Source organism: Staurois parvus, unplaced genomic scaffold (assembly GCF_062004578.1).
Source record: "Staurois parvus isolate SC_StPar_1 unplaced genomic scaffold, SC_StPar_1.0 ptg000748l, whole genome shotgun sequence".
NCBI lineage: Eukaryota > Metazoa > Chordata > Amphibia > Anura > Ranidae > Staurois > Staurois parvus.
In genome coordinates, this window is record NW_028318544.1 from 2,831,074 (window position 1) to 2,852,477 (window position 21,404).

At 37.6% G+C, this 21,404-nt stretch overlaps 1 protein-coding gene across 1 annotated transcript in view; it reads left to right on the forward strand.

Annotated features, from left to right (window-relative positions):
• Nucleotides 1-7,607, forward strand: part of CUNH8orf34 (chromosome unknown C8orf34 homolog) — a 377,615-nt gene extending 370,008 nt beyond the window's left edge. Inside the window, exon 14 of the mRNA XM_089654283.1 lies at nucleotides 294-7,607. Within this exon, the coding sequence (XP_089510409.1) occupies nucleotides 294-301 (8 nt within the window). The 3' untranslated portion in view covers nucleotides 302-7,607. The remainder of the gene's footprint in view (nucleotides 1-293) is intronic.
• Nucleotides 7,608-21,404: the final 13,797 nt, after the last annotated feature.

Below are 21,404 nucleotides of genomic sequence, written 5' to 3' on the forward strand. Positions count from 1 at the left end.
TTCTCCACTTCTCATCCCGATTTGACTATTCATTCAACTTAGTAAAAGATCAAGATACTTTATGGTGAGGGGTAACTTCTACTGGGAGCTCATGGTGATGTAATAGCTACTATGAATACTAGTAAAACAAACTGCCAACCTGATTTCTGTTTTACTTATGTCTAAATGATTGATAGAGGGTAAGTGAGTTTAACTGTGATCCCTCATCTATGTGTCTTATTTAACACTTGAAAATATACGCAACTACATCTCAAAAGTGAAGGTGCTGATGAAACTTGTTTCTTTTCTTGTAGGTTTGTGATGCCAGGAGAACTGAATGAATGTTGAATACCAGAAGTGAATACAATTTTTTCAGTATCTGCGTTTCAATAAAATGGGAGAATAGTTATTTTTATAATGTGTTTAATACTATTGTCGACCTAATAATCATAACAAAAAAATAATGGTCAATATCAGTTGAATACAATATAATCAGTTCTCATTCTAAAACAGCAATTAAACTGGCACCTTTCCAGTGAATTTAAAAACCTAAATTAACTACAGTACTTGCCAATGGGTAGTTTGTAAAGAAAATCCTCCTAAACCGTATACTCGAATTCTGAACATTTCCTGAGAATTTGAGGTATATTGTGCTTTTATTAACTCTTGTTGATAGAATATATTTAATTCACACAAAAATATTTTAACTGAAAGATTTTTTTGGAAGTTGTGATAAGTCTGATGTCACACATTTAAAAGCTAGATGCTCAATTAAACTTTTGCGTGTTCCATGTTTAGTGAAAGGCTTCCATTTAGGGACTCACTTAACAGCTCTAAATGATAGTCTTATTGTATTGTAATGATATCACCTAATAATGCTTTAGAAAGAGCAATGATGAAGTGCAAAGTGTAATAATCTAATGGAAGTCAATGAAAGTTGATGGTTTTTTTAGTTGCTGGACCTTGCTTGATGCTCTTTGACTTATTCTTAAACAACTTGCCCAAACATGTTGAAACTGCAACTGAGTTTATATTTTTTGCAGTGCAGTTAAATGTAGCATGTTAAAGGTGAATACAGTTCCATGGAACAATTGATTGTTTTGTATTAATTAGTCATTTAATAATTTCTGCAGAAAAAGTGTTCACCTTGGAAGTTAGGATCTATGATCCCAAAAATGTACTTTTAATGTTAGATTACAACCTTCATTATTTTACCAACTGTTTGTACACCATCTTTAGAAGGACCTTCTAATGGCATGCTGACATTTGGAGTCCCAGAAAAATTACATATGACGCTGTATCCGCTCAGTGTACAAAGATATGGTTGATTTCCTTTACTGTAAAGTCATTCAGCATTAGCAGGTCAAGTCAACTCATGTCTGGGACGTCTTGTTATTCTTGCTTTGCAATTTAATTGTTTGTTTATTCTTTGCATCCCACTTTGTAGTTATCACTACAAGTTACCAGCTCTGTACCATGTCTTGTAGCATGTGAAAATTTTGAATGATTTCACACCATAGAGGTCTATACAGGTAGCATTATTAGATTTGATTGCTTCAGGTGTATTATGGGAATTCTACATTGATTTTGATTGATTGAGGTGTGTGTGCTTGGAAACCGTTCTGTAGATGTTTTATACTATGTGGGATAATATAGAAGAGATATTATTAAATAATTACACTTTGTTATTAAATATGAAGCCAATGATATTTCAAATAATTTGTGATAAAAGTTCTTACATTCTAGCTGTATCCCGTGCTTACATTTTTTGTAAGCAATATTTTACAGCTTTATTTTAATTTTATTGACATTATATAGTCACTTTGAATGTAAACAAATGCATGTTTTATTTGATAATTTCATATTTTTTAAATGTACATGCAAGTCTCTGACTTAACAGCCTTAAATACTGGCTGTTGTAATAATGGAAGGTGCAATTCAGCCAAAATGGTTTTGGTTTTTGAGAAATGTTGCTAAAACTAGTCCCTCACTAAAGCCTGGTGTAAACGTACCGACAGTTGGCGAGTTCAGTAAGTACATGTGTACCGCACCTATTCAACAGAAGCCAGTCTAACAACTTGCTTATGACGAATGGTCTTGCTGGAAAACCAATGGCTGCAAGGGCTGATTGGTGTATTCTGGTGGAGGGAAGAGTCCCCCTGTCAGAATACAATAGTACAGTGGGAGAGATCCCCATATCCACATTAATGAAGAGATCTGTCACTTTTTTGTCACTTGAACGGAAAAAAACAAATGTGTATGCCTACCTTTAGCTTACTTAAGAGAGAAAACACACCCAGAAAGATTCAGAGGGGCCATAAGATTGTTGTAGAAAAAAAATCTGTTCCATGTACTGTATAACAGTTACTCCTTACTGATGTCATTGTACTTACACCTAATTTCTTTTGAGATGCAACTCAGAATTATAAATTGTTATATTTCTGCTTTTGTGGCGATGCATTAATACAACATCGTAAAATAAGTATAAAGAAAGTGCTTCACAAGAGACAGGCCTGGACTAGCGAATCCATACTTAATAACGTTATGACATCAGTGCTTGGGATACAGTGCCCAAAAGGATTTGTTAAGAATAGAATAAAATAATGCAATGCTGACATGATTGTAAGCTATTTAATCACCATTTTCATATATATTGTACTTTGTAAAGTTTTAGATCATGTAGTTAAGGATCAGCTATGGGTGGCATTGAACACACAGCATGAAATCCATACTAAAAACTTGATCCTTTTCTTCATGTGGAGTAGCAGCTTTGAACCCTTTAGAGGCTGAAAAATGAACCAACAAGTAAAATAAAAGATTTTGCAAATATTGTACTGTATTGTGCTCTGGGTATTCAGTGCATGAGACATTGAGGCACAACCACCACATTTTGGCCTTTTTGTTATTTCATTGAAACTGCCAAAAATGACTACAAAAACAATTATGTATTATCAATAAAGGGTTATGTTGATACCAGTATTACTTTTTTCAGAATTGGGGTAAATTCCCAATGGAGTGCAAAGTGATATTTGAGGTCTTTTACACAAGGCAGTGTTATTTCCATGTAATATAAATCATAGACAATTTTCCAATGCATTGTAATGCAGATCCTTCCAATGTTTTATCTACCCTGATAGTCCATTGCTGTAGTTATGCTTTGTATCCCATATTTACCAAATATCCTGTGAAGTAGCCAAAAGAAAAGCTTTAACAATTTTGTATTTAAAATAAACAAATTAGAGCTTAAATTGCTTCACTGGGAGGAGCCCGAAAAAATCCTTAAAAACGTATGTGTGCCTTGACATATTAATAAAGGGGTTAATCCCTGCAAATTATTGAACTCCAGCTAGTTAATTTTAGTTTATACACATAAGAGGTTTATTATTATTATTATTATTATTATTATTACACAGGATTTATATAGCACCAACAGTTTGCTCAGCGCTTTACAATATAATGGGAGACAATACATCAACAATACAGTACAATGCAAGAGGGTTGGGAGGGCCCTGCTCCTTGGAGCTTACAATCTAGGAGGGAGGGGCTAGTGGTACAAAAGGTAGTAACTGTGGGGGATGGACTGGTTGGAAAAGTAGAAGATTCCAGCATTAGCTGATGGCAGGATAGGCTTCCCTGAAGAGATAGGTTTTCAGAGATCGCCTAAAAGTGAGCTGAGTAGGCGATAGTCTGATAAATTGGGGTAGAAAGTTCCAGAGGATGGGGGAAGCTCTGGGGAAGTCCTGGAGATGAGCATGGGAGGAGGAGACAAGGGAGCTAGAGAGCAGGAGGTCTTGCGAGGAGCGTAGAGTACGGTTTGGGTGATATTTGGAGACAAGATTGGTGATGTAATATGGGGCAGAGTTATAAATGGCTTTATACGTTATTGGTAATATTTTGAATTTTATCCTTTGGGCAATGGGAAGCCAGTGGAGGGATTGGCAGAGAGGGGTGGCAGATACAGAACAGTTAGTAAGGTGGATGAGTCAGGCAGCAGCATTCATGATAGACTGAAGAGGGGATAGCCTGCAATGAGGTAGACCAATGAGGAGGGAGTTACAATAGTCAAGGTGAGATATAACCAGGGAGTGAATAAGTTGCTTAGTGGTTTCCGTGGTTAGGAACGGGCGTATCTTGGAGATGTTGCGGAGGTGAAGTCTACAAGATTTGGACAGCGATTGGATTTGGGGCTGAAAGGACAGATGGGAGTCTAGGATTACACCTAGTACCCTGGCATGAGGCGAGGGACTGATGATTGTGTTATTGATCTTGATGGAGAAGTCAGGGGAGGGGGCATGGGCTGGGGGGGAATACTAAGAGCTCAGTTTTGGAAAGATTGAGTTTCAGGAAGGGGAGTGACATCCATGCCGATATGTCACTTAGTAGGTTAGTAATGCGAGAGGAGACTGAAGGGGTGAGGTGAGGGGTAGAAAGATAGATTTGTGTGTCATCAGCATAGAGATGGTACTTAAAGCCATGGGGGTTTATCAAGTGACCAAGGGAGGAGGTGTAGATGGAGAAGAGAAGGGGTCCAAGGACAGAGCCTTGAGGGACCCCTACAGAAAAAGGGAGTGAAGAGGAGGAGGCAGCGTTATAGGTAACGCTGAAGGAGCACTGCGATAGGTAGGAGGAGAACCAGGAGAGAGAAGAGTCTCTGAGGCCAAGAGAGTGGAGTTTTTTGAGGAGTGGATGGTCAACCGTATCAAAAGCCGCAGAGAGGTCAAGTAGTAAGAAAACGGAGTAGTGACCATTGGTTGTAGCTGTTAGTAGATCATTAGTTAGTTTTAGTAGGGCAGTTTCAGTGGAGTGTAGTGAGCGAAAGCCAGACTGTAAAGGGTCAAGAAGGTTGTTGTCGGTGAGGTGGGAGCTCAGGAGATTGTAGGTTTGATCCTTTTACTCCTTGTTTGTTGTACTCCAAAAGGACTGTGGAGTTTTTTTTTTATTTTTGCAATAGCCAAAACTATTTTAAAGTGGTCCCACTAGAGCATTTCATGTCAGTCTTTTTTTTCCCCAACTAAGCACTGTAATATACAACATCCCTAATAATGTAATAATTGCCATACCCTCTCTTTAGGGAACCCAATTGAACATGTGCTAACACTTTAAAACGATCTTCTCTACAAAAATGTAAAAATGTAAATTTTTTTCTGTGCAAACCAAGGCATTTTTTTATTCTAAAGTTAACACTTTCTTGCAATTTTTGCATTCACGGTTTTTAATATAAATTAGCTTGCAAATGGAATTGGTTTTGTTGCACTGAATGTCTTCACCTGGGGAAGAATTTTCCAACTCTACCAAAGATGTTTACTTCATCATAATCTAAACACAAGTATGGATAATCTGATTTAAGGAAACTTTAAATGCTGAATTTGACAATAACTAATTGCTAATTTTTAGCAGTTTCTCAACTTTTAACTTGCAAAACAAATGCTGAAAGAGTACTTGGTTAGTAAACTGTGGATATAGAACAGTGAATAAACATGCCTACAGCCTTATATTTTTCCATATAAATGGATGCATGGTGTTTTAGTAAAGTTATAAAAATGTTGCGTGGTATAAATATTTGACATGATTTCCCCTTAAGATATCTGAAGCAAAGCATGTGTACCATTTTATATCTATCATGTCTTACAAAGTAAAGCTCCACTTGAGCAAAGTACTCAACATATAAACGGAACATATTTTAAAATGGAGAATTTTTCATTTTCTAAGTTTATTTGCAGAGCAGCAGTCCAGAGTCAATTTAGGTTTAAATTCACATATTTTACACATAAGAATATCTATTTAATTTTGCCTTTTTCTGCTCAATGAATGTGTTCTTTGATAAATGTAAATTTTCGTAAATTTTAACTACTTCTTGAATCAAGTTATTCCTATATTGTTGCATAGTATTTTATTTTTCAAATAAGCATAATTTGTATTTCCATGTCATATTGCTAAATTTGTGCTAATGAAAAATCAACATCACCTAAAAAAATTTCATAACTTTTATCATTTGTAGCCAATCATTATGTATATCGTTATATATACGCCATTTGTCTCAGGCGGTGATTCTGTATCTAAAAGAAAATGTTTGCAAATATTTGAAATGCATGATGAAGCAGAAATGAGACATTCTCAGTGAAACATTTTTAAAGTAAAAAAACTGACATGCCAATTTTTTCACATTTATATAGCAAATATTTCATAATTACATACAAGTCAATCATTTGCCTTAATTAATTTTTCAGTGGTATAGTAAATAAATGATTGCACTATTCTAAGTTTTAGAGTGGCACAGAAATATTTTATACTTACTGTAAAGTAGCCTGAAATTAGTCTCACACAGAACAATAATATTACAAGAACAAAATACTGTATTTGGCAATTCTGTAAAGATGATAAAATGCCGTGTAGATGTGACAGTCTTGCTGCTTATACAGTTTTTAATTTTTTTTTAGCCACCTTGATTTTTAGATGTTGTACTTTTAGTCAGGTTTTAATTTTAAAATTGTAGCAGTAACAAAATTTAGCAAAAATCCTTTTTGGAGTTTTTTCAGCATATTGGTATATTTGTGAAATATTTAAACCCATTTCCATAATTTAAAAGCTCATATAAGTTCATTAAACGTGTATAACAATATTGTGTACAAGGTGTAAACCTTACATTTACAATGTATACATTAGGACTATGTTTTCTACACCAATGTTTTTTACATTTTGCTTCATACCTGCTACATTCCTTTCATTACTGCCTTCTCCTTGCTTCCTATTTTTCTCCTTCCAGTTCCATCCTCCCTGGTTTCTCATCTTTACTTGTGATAAAATCATACTCAAGTAATAGTTTGAGACAAGGTGAGTGACATGGAGATATGTGGTATTCTACTCTCTCAGAAGATGCAGCTCCTCTTCCTTTTACATTGATGTTTGTCCCATCCGAATTTGTCACTTGGAGGGAGGTAGGAGACCAGAAAGAGCACTTTTTTAGAGGAAGAAAGAAGGAAGATTTGTGTGAAGGACACAGGGTTGATTAAGATTTGTAGCACATAATATAGAGCATTTATGGGTAGGTGGGAGATAGACGGATAGTACTATATTAAAAGGTAGGGGAATCCTAAATGTGGCACCTTATGTATCGTCTAAAAGGAGCGGGGTGTCCGACTTATATACTTGAGTTCACATTGTAATTGTACCTTTTGTGTAAAATATTCTTTGCATGATAATGTATACAGAAACAACACAGGTATCTGGTGCACATAAAATATAAACGTCTTATATAGTCACTTTAAATTATTGAAAAGTTATTTTACAATCTACCTAAAAATATGCCCTTTCATAATTACTATGTTGATTTTTTGAAAATCTTTGTAAAGAAACTCTTATTATTGAATGTAGAAAAATGTGCAATATGTTGTAAACTAATGAAAATGTACAAGCTGTAATGAAATGCTTCTTCTAAAAGCTATTTGATTTAGAAACAATTTGGTGACTTTCTAATGAAGTGTTAAATAATAAAAAATATGTTTGTGTGCACTTGTATTATGAGGCATGTTTTGCTTTTCATGTTTTTCAAGGAAGAATGCCTTTTCATATATAGATTTTTAACTAGATGTGCTTGGTAACTGCTACCACAATAAAAATGTTTGTAAATATGTTTTGAATGTTTTTCTTGGTATTAATGCATTATGGCAAATCGTTCATTATGCATGATAAAAATGCAATAAAAAAAAACAAAAGCTCTAAAGTGTATGTATGAGCAAAACTCTTATCTTAATCGTACAGTATAGGACACAGGAGTTGATTCTTACACCATGGAATATATGCTGCTACCTTGGACACTGACAAAAGCTTTGCTGGGGACCACTCCCCAGTGTACCCATATAACCCTGCCCACTCCATGAGGCTCCAGTGATTTAATAGTGTCTTTAGGTGATTGACTCCTTTCCTGTTGGAGAAGAATGTTTTCTATTTTTTTTTACCAGGTTTACTTTTTCTTCAGCTGACACTTCTATAGACATCAGACTCCTTATTGCCTTATGACCTACATGCATCATCTGGATCGGTTACCCTCAATGTATAGGTAGGCACTGGATTCTGCTTTTGGCGCTCACCTTGGTACGTAATGCAACAAATGAGTTAGCCACAGGGTTCCATACAGGTCCAGGGCCATAGTCCATCCCTATGGCACCCAAACCCTAGGACCTTTTTAGGAGTTTTCCCACCATGACAGGTGAAGACTGGACTCTGGACGTCATTTCTGCTGACAAGTTGACTTTTTGCCACCTCACGTGTTGCCTGATACCTCAGACACCACCACACAAACTTAGTTAGACCCTGGGTTATTGCATTCTCTTCAAACTGGAAATGCAGAACCCCCTCAGTTTGCATCCATTCAGTGAGGCACTTGGGATTGGGAACTGGGAGCATGAAACAAGCAGCAGAGTTTCTGCTGCAGGCCCTGAGGAAATTACAAGTACCTTTCAAGTTGACAGCAGTTCCTTTGTTCCAAATCAAGCTCTTTCACAAATGTGAAGCTGCACCCTGTGTACACATATATTCACCTATTCTTCTGAGCACAAAAAAGAAGGCTATTCCTAGAAAAAGAACATCCTAGAAAATGCCTAACCCTAGTTTTGATCAATCCAGTGGGCCATATATAATGATTGGCCCAACTAATAGAGGTTATTCCCTCCTCTTGATAATTTTGATGCTTTTTACCCTATGTTATGGAAATTTAAGAAGAGATGGATTGTTCCCACTGTAGACCCAGGCATTCCAGCACTAAATAATCTACTGTTTCCATTGATGGCATTCCCTCCTTTAAGGATTCAGTTGATAAGCATGTGGGGACTCTCTTTTGCCCTCCTTTGCCTTGGCAGGCCCAACACTGCACATGGCTATTGCATCCTTGTTTATTTTCTCAGACCAATGCAAACTGAACTGGAGAAATCAGTAGTGAACTTTCTCAGATTATAGATGCTCCTAAGATCCTTATTTTGCTGCAAGATTACAAGATCCTTATTTTGTTGCAAGATTACACCATCACCACTCTTCTGTGTAGATGCAATGTGATCTGTCATACCTTCAGAATGTCCTTACTTTCTGTGCTTATGCAAATAATTGTATGGTTTAAAGCCCAGTCAGCAGATCACTGTCATGAAAGCTGCCTTTTGCGCATGTCCAAAGCTAAGCTCCTTTTTGGAAGTTCCTTTGAGGAATACATTGAGGCAGCTACTAAAGGAAGGTGGTTCCACTAGCCTCAATCCTCAATCATGATTCCTATTAACATAGAGATGCCTATTAACATTTGCTCTACATTAGCCAAAACATCCTAGCCTTTTATTTCACTCTGTTCTTCGGAGAAGTGCATAAAGATTCTCTATATTTTTTCAACAGCTGTTTGAGCCTCTGCTGATCCCTGCTTTGGCTACAAGGTGCTTCTACTTTCATCTGTCTGTTCAGGTCCATTGACTCTTCTTGTATTTTCTGAATTGCTTGGGGATGTTCCATGGTGTACGAAGCAACTCCTATGTGTTGTATTGTACAACCCCAGTTCCAAAAAACTTAGGATGCTGTGTAAAATCAACATAAAAACAGAATACAATGATTTGCAAATCTCATAAACCCAAAACATATTAAATGTTTAAACTGAGAAAATATTTGTTTTTTAAGAAGAAAATAAAGTAATTTTGAAATTTATGGCAGTAACATGTCTCAAAAAAGGTGAGATAGGGCCATATTTACCATGTGCAGCATTCCCTCTTCTTTTAACAACACTTTCTAAACATCTGGGAACTGAGACCAGTTTCTGGAGTTTTGGGAGATGAATGTTGACCCATTCTTGACTATTTAGGATTCTAACTGCTCAACAGTCCTGGGTCTACTTTGCATTTTGAATTTCAAAATGTGCCAAATATTTGGAATTGGTGAAAGGTCTGGACTGCAGGCAAGCCAGTTAAGCACCTGGTCTCTTCTAAGACATGTATGTGTCCTGCCGAAATATGCAAGGCCTTCCCTGAAAAAGACATTGTCTGGATGGGGGCATATACTACTCTAAAATCTGGATATTTCTTTCATCATTGATATGCCTTTCCAGATGTGCAAACTCCCCATTCCATATGCACAAAGGGAGCACTGATAACAAGTTGAAAGGTCCCTCTCTTTAGAACGGAAGAACTGGCACCCACAGTTGCCAAAAAGAAGATCACATTTTATTTTGTCTGATCTCAGAATGGTTTTCCAATTTGCAAAACCATTTTAAACTAGCTTTAGCCCAGAGAAGACAGCGGTGTTTCTAGATCATATTCAGATATGACTTGTTTAACTTACATGTTTGGATAGCATGGCGAACTGTGTTTACAGGCAGTGATTTTTGGAAATACAGTATTCCTGAGCCCATGTAGTGATGTCCATCACAAAGTCATATCTGGTTTTACAGCAGATGCCCGAAGATCATGGGCATCAAATAATGTGTTTCAGCCTTGTCCCTTGCGCAGAAATTTCACCGGATTCTTGGAATTTTTTTATATTTTGTACTGTAGATGATATATTTAAAGTCTTTGAAATTTTTCTGTTGAGGTACATTATTTTGAAATTTCTTGACAATTTGTAGAGGCAGCTCTTCAAAAATTGGTGAACTTCTGCCCATTTTCACTTCTGAGACACTGACTCTCTAAGATACTTTTTTTACCCAGTCATGTTACTGACCTGTTGTCAATTATTCTAATTAGTTGCAAAATGTTATTCCAGCTCTTTGTTAGTACCATTTACTTTGCCAGCTTTTTGTTGCCCTGCCCCAAAGTTTTTGAAACATGTTGCTGACATCAATTTAAAAGTTACCTTATTTTTTTCTTAAAATGGTGCATTCTCTCATTTTAAACATTTGATATGTTTTCCATTTTCTATAGTGAATAAAATATAGGTTTATGAGGTTTTCAAATCATTTTAATCTCTTTCTGTGTAGATTTTACAGTGTCCCAACTTTTGGGAAATTGGGGTTGTATGATTACTATATATATCTTGAAGTACAGTACAGGACACAGGTTCCTCTCCTCTTCCCTTGTAATTTCTTTACTGCTTGCTAAAACACTGGAGCCTCGTGGAGTATGGGTGCACTGGGGGACAGTATCCAGTAAAGCTTTTGTCAGTGTCCAATCACCTGAAGGTAGAAGACTCAAGTTCTGTGGGTTCTGTGCTGTACTCCATGATATGGAATTTAAAGGCTCAGTACATTTTCTATTATTTCAGTTTTGGCTAGATTAAAACCCTTGCCAGTTTTTTTTCTGTTTGGGAAACTTTTCCCTCACTTCCTGTCCTGCAGATGCAACAGGAAGTGAAGGGAATTCCACTCTTAGACAACTGTCACCAGAACAGATGTCACCAAAACAAGAAAGTAAATCTTTCAATATGGACAAGTCATGACCAAAAGAGGTTGAGTCTACCTAGATGGGACGCCGACAACAATAAAAGCTCAACAAGGGTTTTATTATTTTCTGATTCTGTCCAAAACTACAAAAAAAAACATAATATTGCTGTGACAGGTGCGGTGTCAGACCCCCAGCCCTTCTCACCGACTTGTGACCGAAGGACTAGCCAATCTAAAACCGCGCTGTCACTTGCGTAACAATGCCACGCTCAGCTGCACCCTGCACAAAGATTTCCAGCTCACTGGACCACAATTTATGTGCCTCAGCCTGAGAGCGATTGTTACTGGGTCAGGTTAATTATGCAATTAACCCTTCACACTGCCACTACCACCTTTTTGTACAGAGAAGGAGGAAACTCACAAATCTTAGCAGTAACACTATGATGTTTGAATAAGCGTCTTTATACACGCTGTCACTGCAGGCAGATGTATGCAGAAGTTTAAAAAACACACAGTAGCGCTCTTCAGAGACAGGGATTCTTAGTTTGCATTAAAGAGCTTCAGAAACAGTTCAACACTTTTCAGAAAATAGGATTTATTACTAAAAAGGTCAAAATAGTGCAATAAAAATATTTACAGAAAAGATGTAGCCAATATATATATATATATATATATATATATAAATACAGAGAGCAATAACACAACAGAGAGATAACAGAGAAGTTTAGAGAGGTAAAATACTTGCCAGAGTCCTTGGTTTAAGCAGATTCAAGTGTCCTGAACAAAAGGGTACCGTTTCTCCCAAAGTTGGTTCCTGATGTTAAAAAGGGAGAATCTCTTCATCTTACCTCTCTCAGGCCTGACCGCCTGTTTTCTAGTCCCCCAGCAGGGGGTGTCTACTGAAGCCAAGGGCCAATCGCCTTATTTGGGGAGGGGGTTTAGGCGGAGACCCCGGCTGTGACCCAAATCTCTCACAAGTCAATAACCTTCCATAGGTACATGTAGCATCCTATCCACTGGTAGAATAATATGCAGAATCATATTCTGAACGTCCAGACACCAGATATGACATATCTGCCTGTGATGGTTAAAGAGATATCGCTTCCTGCTCTTGGGTAGACGTAATCTAGGGATGTAAGGTATCAGGTGACTCGCATTAAACTGACCTACTCGAATACATGCTTTGTTCTATTATACCTATTTCCTGCCGGGAGTTATGAAATTGTATGAAAAAGTGGTTTCAAATGGGATGTATGTTTTACTGCTATTTCGGAATGCTTTTCAAGTCCAGTGACTGATGGGTTTATAGCTTTATGATCTGGCCAGAGCAAGAGTCTGTCAGACACCCTGGAACCAGCTAATTGGGTTTACAACCATGACGTGTATCCAGCTGTGCCCTGTGCACTCCTGAACTCAGCACACACACAGACCACATGCCATTCAACAAAAAGGGAAGGGAACTGACTTGGAGTGAGAATGACACAAGATGGTGGATCTTGAGCAAAGTGGGTGTCCACGTCCATATCTGTATGTACGATTGCTACAATTGCATATTTTTGAAAGTCAATATTTTAAAGTAAAATAAAATTTGTGAACTGCACATTTTTGAATAGTAGATTTAATCTCCTGGTTTATGCCAATTTTAGTAACTCAGCTGCTTGGGGCAGAACACAAATCCAGAAATAAGTAAGCTATAAGAATGATGGCTTGTCTGCATATGAATGTTGTTTTCAGATGCATGGTTTGGCAGGAGATAATTGATTCATATCAGAATTGGTCTGCTATATCCACAAAGCTGTGCTTATGACTTAAGGGTTTCTAGTTCAGAACATATTCAGTGATTGCAGTCTGTGATCTGAGCCATAAGATGAAAAATCAAATTTAAAGCTGAAGTTTTGGCATGGCAGTTATTACATAGTAACATTGGTCTTGCTTGGATGTATGTGCCATGCAAGTTGGATCCCTGTGGAAGTTGGAAGTCACTGCAGTAACAGTGAACACAGGAAGTTATTCGCTTGGCACAGGCACCATTCAAGAAACAATGCCTTTTTTTTCAATAAATGCAATTTCTGACTGATCACGATGGAGAGGCAGAGAGGTAATGTCACATTGTCCACCTCATGCAGTCAGCGAACACACTGGATTTATTGAGAAAATGTAGTGTCCTCTGAATGGAGCCAATGCTACATCCTGTGTTTAGTAAGTAGCAGGGTAGCCGATCAACACAGGACCCGGAAGATAGCTACAATCACTGTAGTAGCAGTGCCTACTACAGTGTTTTCTAACCTTCATGGGGATCCCACAGCTATAAAGCACTAATGCTTACTTTGGTCCAAGCTGGCATACCTAAAGTTCAGCATTAAAATGTCTACATTTCCTTGTTTATGAGGCCATTAATAGATGTCTGTTGTCCTGTTGCAATCTTAAAATGTGTACATGACTAGATCTTTCAAGATGGCAAGCTAATCCCTTGACCCCTTACATTCAGACAGCCTGCAGCTTTAAAGTAACATGCTTAGAATAGTAACTACGGTATGTCAGTAAACGGTAAGTAGAATGTCAGTAAACCAAATAAATTTATGTACTACTACTTCAATGATTCCATACTGATCTGTATCAGAAGAACTCTCTGTAGATATCTTTCTCCCACCATCTATGAAAGTACAGCCTATTTGACAAGGTCAGCACTGCAAACTTTCAGGCATATGTATGGTCAAAATGTAAGGCAAACATTAATTTCCACTGTATATTTCAATTATCTAGCCCATTCCTGTTACTCTGAACAATGTTGACGTTTGTAAACTTACCTTGTGAAGTTCCCCACACATTTATTTGCTTGAATTCTGTGACACGTGTTCACTACATCCTGTGAGCAGGCATTGTTGTGTCACACATTTCACAAAAGTAAAAGTATCAAGATAGTATATGGCGCCCGCTGTGTGTAACAAAAAGGAGCTAGCACAAGAGACAATTACAACAAATCTCACAGTAACATGTGTGTAAAGTGCAACTCTAAATCATATAATAAAACAATTTTGCAAAACACCAAATAAAGTTTACACATAGGTGCAAACAAAAACATAAACATCAGTGAAACAATGAATGAATAAAGTCCATACAGTGGTACTGCAAGACCCAAAACAGCAACGTGTCCAAACTCCAAACTGGTGCCAGGGGATCCAATCCAGTGAACACTCCACCACCAATATGCAGTCACCAGAATGCTACTGGTATAGTAGCAGTGATCGATGGTCAATCAGATACAATGTTCACAATTCTTAGCCAGAGATCCTCCTCCAAGGAAAGATCACAACACGGAGCCCAAAAGAACATTTATAGTGTAGTATTTATTAAAAGGCAAAGTAAAAGCTTTCCACGTGGAAACAGTGTATACATGTGTGAATGCACATACCAAGATGGCTGCCATTCCAGATCATGGACACGGCAGCGTGACGTCAGCACATTCGCTCCACCCAATGTGTTTTGTGCGTATGCACATCCTCAGGGGTATGCCCATTGCTGACGTCAGGATTAGATACCATTTAAATAGCCTGCAAGGTGCGAATATCATTGGCGGGCACCATTGTCTTGAAGCCCATAGCCTAGGACTCTCTCATTTTACATGTAGGTTGAACCACAATGCAAGTGCCATTTTTTAAACGCCAAATAGCTGAGCAATTACTGCAGTTAAATAGCGATGAGAGGAAATGTATAAAATGCTATGGGGATATATCTTGTCCGTACATGCCTCAGCACAAAAATATATAAATGAAGATAAAAACATAGAATAAAACAAAAATGAAGACTTAATATATAGGGAATAATAAAATTGTGAGGCATTTAAAAAAAAAATTAACGCCATTTTCTAGAGGCCAAAGAGCCATTTATAGAATAATTATGAGGCATTTAAAGATAAACGGATGCCATTTTCTAGAGGCCAAGAGCCAATTATAGAGTAATAATACAAAACATAAATATCAGTAAGTATCAATCTAGTAATTAGAATATCCATAATTTTCATATCAAATAAAAAGCAGGCCATTTAAATATATCAAATTGTTTACACAATAACCATCAGTAAAAATATACACATCACAAGTCAACTATTATCTATGAAGCAGTTGATGTCGATATCTACATTCAAGCCCTTAGGCATTAATGAGCATATTTCATATATCCACTTAGTCTCGAGAGATACTGCTCTACGTTTATTACATCCCTGCCAATGGGGATTTAAGATATCAATACCTGTAAACCTGATACCGTGAGGATTTCTTCGATGACAGTCTCTAAAGTGTTTGGATAAGGAATGCTCTTTATATCCTTTCCTGATATTATATGGGTGTTCCCTCATCCTATCTCTCATATGCCTAGTAGTCCTTCCTACATGCGGTTTGTTACAAAAACATTCTAATAAGTATACCACATAACGACTGTTACAAGAGATGAAAGAATTAATGGTATAACTTCTTAGTGACACTTGAAGTAAAGGAAGTAACCTTGGTGCACCTATTTCCCACTAATTGGCAAATTATACAGCGATTACAGGGGAAAAAGCCTTTAAGGTCTGCAAAAAGTGAAATCTCCTTAGGGGGATTGACCACATTGGGCACAATCCTATCCCTCAGAGTAGGAGCCCTCTGGAAAATAACCTCAGGTCTCTCCAGTAAAAATTCCTTGAGGACTGGGTCATTTTGCAGAATACCCCAGTGTTTGGTAATAATGTTTCTAATTTGAAAATGATGGGGCGAAATGTTAGTGATGAATGGACATATCATACGAGGCTCAGTATTGACTCTATGAGTGGTGAGTAAAGACTCCTTTTCTCACTCAGCTACTTGTTTAATGGCAACATACAAAGTACTGGCTGAATATCCTTTTTCCAGGAATCTGCCCCTCAAGATCTCTGCTTGCAAGTAGAAATCTTGTAGGATATGGCAATTCTGTCTGATTCTAATAAACTGACCCTTGGGGATGTTTTTTAGCCAGAGAGGATAATGGCAACTATCTGTGGGGATAAAGCTGTTCGTATCCATAGGTTTAAAATAGGATTTGGTCACACGTCTGGTGCCATCATTAATAAGCATCCGATCAATAAAATTAGTCTCCTTCTGGCTATATGAATGAGTTAAATTGATGTTTTAATTTGTTATTGTTCAGAGTACTGATGAAGTTATTCAGTGACTCCTCATCCCCTTGCCATAATAATATAACATCATCGATGTATCTGCGATAAAATATTAATTCAGGCCAGTCTCTTGAATATATCAGGTCCTCTTCCCATCTGGACATAAAAAGATTGGCCAGGCTGGGAGCAAATTTAGCTCCCATGGCAACTCCTCTAATCTTTAAATACCAATTTTTATTAAACCAAAAATAATTGTGTGAGACATAGTAAAATCTAATAGCTTACGTATGAAAGACTTATGTATATCTCTGATCTCTTCCACTTACCAAGATAACATTCAGCTGCCTCCATCCCATCACTGTGTCTGATGTTACTGTACAAAGATGGACGTCGGCTGTTATCAAGAAAGGAGTGATAATGATGTCATTGATAACAGCCGATGTCCCCTAAAATGACGGTGGTATAGATGTCATGATATGACAGCATGGCTTCGATATTTTGGGTCACTGAGGTAGTTTACGGAAAGCAAATAGACTGCTCACTCTGCAAGAGAACATTGGAAGCTTTACTGACTTTCATCATCCAAAGATGTGAAATTAAAAATACTGTTTTGTATTGCTTTTTCCTTGCATGTGATCGGTAATTCTTTGCAAAGTGAATTTTTAGCACATTAACTAAGCAAAGGGCAAATTTCCATGCAGAGTGAGAACTCCCTTTTAAAGTGAACAGCATATTTTCAAATTTATTTTCAAATCAACCCCATTTGTTGAGAGCAAGTATGTAGATTAAAGTGGATCTTTAGTGACAAGTCCTGCTAGATCACTTCAGGCTGGCTCCTTTTGCAGGTATAGCTATGTAAAACATTAATAATAATAATAATAATAAGTAGCCATACTGTTTACAATTCAATAATACACTCTTACCCTGCTCTGCACATGCTCAGTTGCTCTCTCTTTTGGCACTGCTGATCAGGGACTCCAGCAAGAAACAGGAACAACGCTGGAGGCAAATTACAGCACACACTAATTTTGGTAGCATAATTATTAATGTGAAATGTATGTTCCTTGCTAAAGAACAATATTCTTGATCAAGTTGTTCTGGGTAAAGTTCCACTTTAAGAATTGCAAATCCTTCCTATATGCTTGTTCTGGGTCAGAATGTCAATAAAAAATGGAAGACTGTGAAAACCAGACAACTCAGTTTTTCAGAAGGAAGTCATTACTGACAGACTACATATTTCTCTCACTACAGGTTTCATTTAGTTACATGCACTTTTATTAATTAGCTGGACACAGTGTATTAAGATTGAGAACTGCTCAGCTATATGCACCTTCCTAGTTCTACCTTAATTTCTTTTCAAATCTGACCATTCACTAGATTGAAAGTTGATGCTGCAGAATCTGCTTTAATTGCTGTAGATGGAAGAATCTCCCTTCATTTCTAAGTTAGGGCTATATATTTTTTCCATAGACATACACAAGTAAGAAGAAAAGTCTAGCCAGGAGATAATGGTCCTCTGTCTCCTAGACTGTAAGCTCTAACGAGCATGGCCCTCTGTTTCCTCTTGTACCAAATTATATTGTAACTGTAATGTCTACCTTAATTTTGTAAAGTGCTGCGCAAACTGTTGGCGCTATATAAATCCTGTATAATATTAATAATGTAGTGGTGGCTGTGCAGCTCCCTGTGAGTTCTATGAGGAGCAAGAAGGAAGAATAAGACTTTGGGGGGGGGGGCATTTAGAATATAACTATACTAAATATACAGTTATCCTTTGAAAAGTATCATGGTTGTTGTCTGATTCCTCTTTATCTTTTGATGTCCAGTACATAATTTAAGCTCCAGTGTAGCAGCACAGTTTATAACAGCAGCACATCCATAGTTGACACAGAAAAAAATAAGCCAAGTGTATAGAATTTTTTTTAAATGTATTCAACTACTTCAAAGTTTCCTTTAAGTGAAATACTGATATATTTCATCAGCATTTGCCAATATTTCTGTAAGAGAGTAAAGAACATAAGCTGTGGTCTTGACAAACATGACAGGAGATTTGTAACAAGTTTATTTAAAGATCAAACGGGTTTCTATCCTAAACAGAAACCAAGTCCTGAAGTTTTCCTTGGGTTTGCATCAGAAAACAGTCATATATTTCTGCATAGGTCAACCTCACTGGGGTATTGCCTTTTTTTTTTTTCAATGTACAACATAGACTTTGTCTTTTTCCCATATCTGAATGGAGGTGTTGGAAACATAAGCCAGCAGCAAGAAGTCTTAATGTTAATCCTCACATTTTATATTAATATAGCATTTTGCCAAGTAAAAGTGTTATAATTGTGGTCAGAACGTTCTACGACCTTAAGCAAATAAAAGATGCATTACATTGAAAGTTTTTAAGTATCTGATGGCGATTCTTCTCTCTCCCTGTTCGGCATACAGTTGTTTGAGTTAATGACTATCTGTGTTTCCAGGGAGGGAAGAGGTGAGAGAGCTTTTCTGCATTCCCACACCTCCCTCCATACAGCTGCAAAACGCAGATTGAGATTTACAGCTTGGAATGAAGTCACTGGTCTAATTAAAGGTGCATGTGTTTTATCAATGCTATGAAAAAATGGTTGTGCCAGCCCATTCTATCCAGTTACAGCAATCTGCACTGAAGAAGAGCAAGGGTAGCCAAGAGAATAAGTAACAGTTAATGAATCTGAATTATTGGAATGGAATAATCTCTTGATCATTGGTGGTCAACTTGAAAATTATAGAAGGCCTCGAGTGTGGCCCCTGACACTTTCAGAGCCATACACAATAACAGCATGTTTTTATATGTCGAGGTGGATTGCTTGTTGGACATCTCATTTAAAATTAACGTGCTGTAACGTAGTGAAAATGAAGCTTCTGTTGTGTTTCTTGCAATGTACTGCAATTCACACTGAAGAGAAAGTGGGAATAAAATAAATCCGATCATTGGTGGCAGTAATAGTAACTCCTTCTTTTCCTCCATTGACCTTGACCCGCAAGCCCTGGCACACACCACAGGCAGGGCTGCGGCTGAGAAGCTCCAACGCCTTCTCCTCAGTATGTTCTGCTCCGGCCGTCGTATACACAGCAACCCGGATGATCATTGAGCCTGGTGGAAACACAGAGTTGAAGCGGAGCCAAGGGCAGAACCATCTCTGCGCTACAAATGGAAGAATTGTTTGGGGATCATCGAGCCTGGTGGAAACACGGAGATGAAACGGAGCCAAGGGCAGAACCATCTCTGCGCTACAAAAGGGAGAGTTGTTTGGTGTTAACCCCTAAAGCACTGTTGGCTTTTTTATGTAAAAGCCCAATAGCTCTGGTAAGAGCTCTTATATGGCTGCATAGCTGTCATTGAGCATCTTACACCATTACAGTGAAGAAGAACTCCTTAAGAAAACGTTTTTAAAATCTGCTGGGTTACAAATAGTTACATTTCAGGAGGTATATGCCACCTCCTAGAGCGCTGCCTGTTATTTACATTTTATACCTTTATTGAATGCTGTTAGTACAGCTTTTGCTATATATTGCAGGCACTTCAAAACACAGGCCATACTCTGCCCCTTCACTCCCCTGTCTATTCACAAAACTCTTTCTGTTTTGTGAATGATTCACAGAATACAAAGCATTCTGTGACTGGACAGGGGAGGGGTGGGCAAACCATAGGCTATAGTGTAGAAGAGCAGTATGTCTCATGTCGAAGTTGAGGAATAGCAAAAGCTTTACAATTGACACTCAAAGTGTAAATTTTAAATACCAGGTAATGATTCTAAGGTTTGTAACCTCGCAGATTTTTTTTTGTGGAGTTCTTCTTTAAAGCTGACAATGCATGTTAACATCAGATTTTCCAAAGTCTCACCATATGATCTTTTAAAAACAGTTCAAGGACTTACCTGCCTGGATAAAAAAAAGCGAATGGCTTGTTTAGACCATGTTTTAGAAAATCCAAAGGAGCTTTTAAAAAAGATAGTGCAATCAAATTTCACCATGTATGGTCATCTTTGGAGTCACCACATATGTCCACCTCTTTACAATAACTATATGCAAATGAATGAGTGTATGACAACTGAACTAATGTAACCAGCCTCCTGGCCAGTGAACATGGCATTCCTGGGGGAAGCCATGTACCAGTAAGCTAGGCTTACTTGTCTTATAAGAATGGGAACCTCTAGAGGTGATGCTACACTAAGCTAAATTCCCTGACCACTCTCACAGAAGGACCGTTACAGTGCACTGTTTTTGATACAATTGGTTGACTTTTTAGATACACAAGATACAGTGTCCAGTATATAATCAGTCCAAACATTGAAAAAGTCTCACACATATAGTATGGTATTATTTCTTTTGCATTTCCCTAAACTGGCAGCAAATGAAGTATTCAAAAGACTTGCCACACCTCCTAAAATATACCTTGGGATGTTTAATCTCCAAAATGTGGTTATTTTGTGGGTGTTTCCACTGTCCATGTGCTCCTGGGCCTCAAAAAGTGTGATAGGTAGTCTGAAAAGTATATGCATAATTGATGCCCCTACAAAGCCTGAATGTGCTCATTAGATTTTGGACTTCTCTGTGCACCTAGATTGAGAAAAAGTCTCACACGTGATATCCCCATAATGTGTTTTGTAAGTATGCCTATTCTGTGTGTGAGAAACAACTTAAAGTTACTAAACCCAGGACCCTGCATTCACTATATCTGGTGTATTATTTTAGTAAATATAAACTGCTAAATACCTTTTCTCATTAGCAGTTAGGACAGTCTTGTGACTTCTATCAGTGTCCAGCTGAGCACTGGTTAAACCTTGTAGGAGGAGTTTTCATTCTCCTCTGACTGGACCCTGACCCTCTGTCTGGACAGTGCTGATTGGCCCTGCACTGATCACATGCACTTTCCCAAGAAAAAGAAAAAACTCTAGCAGTACACACCAAATTGAACATGTGCACAGG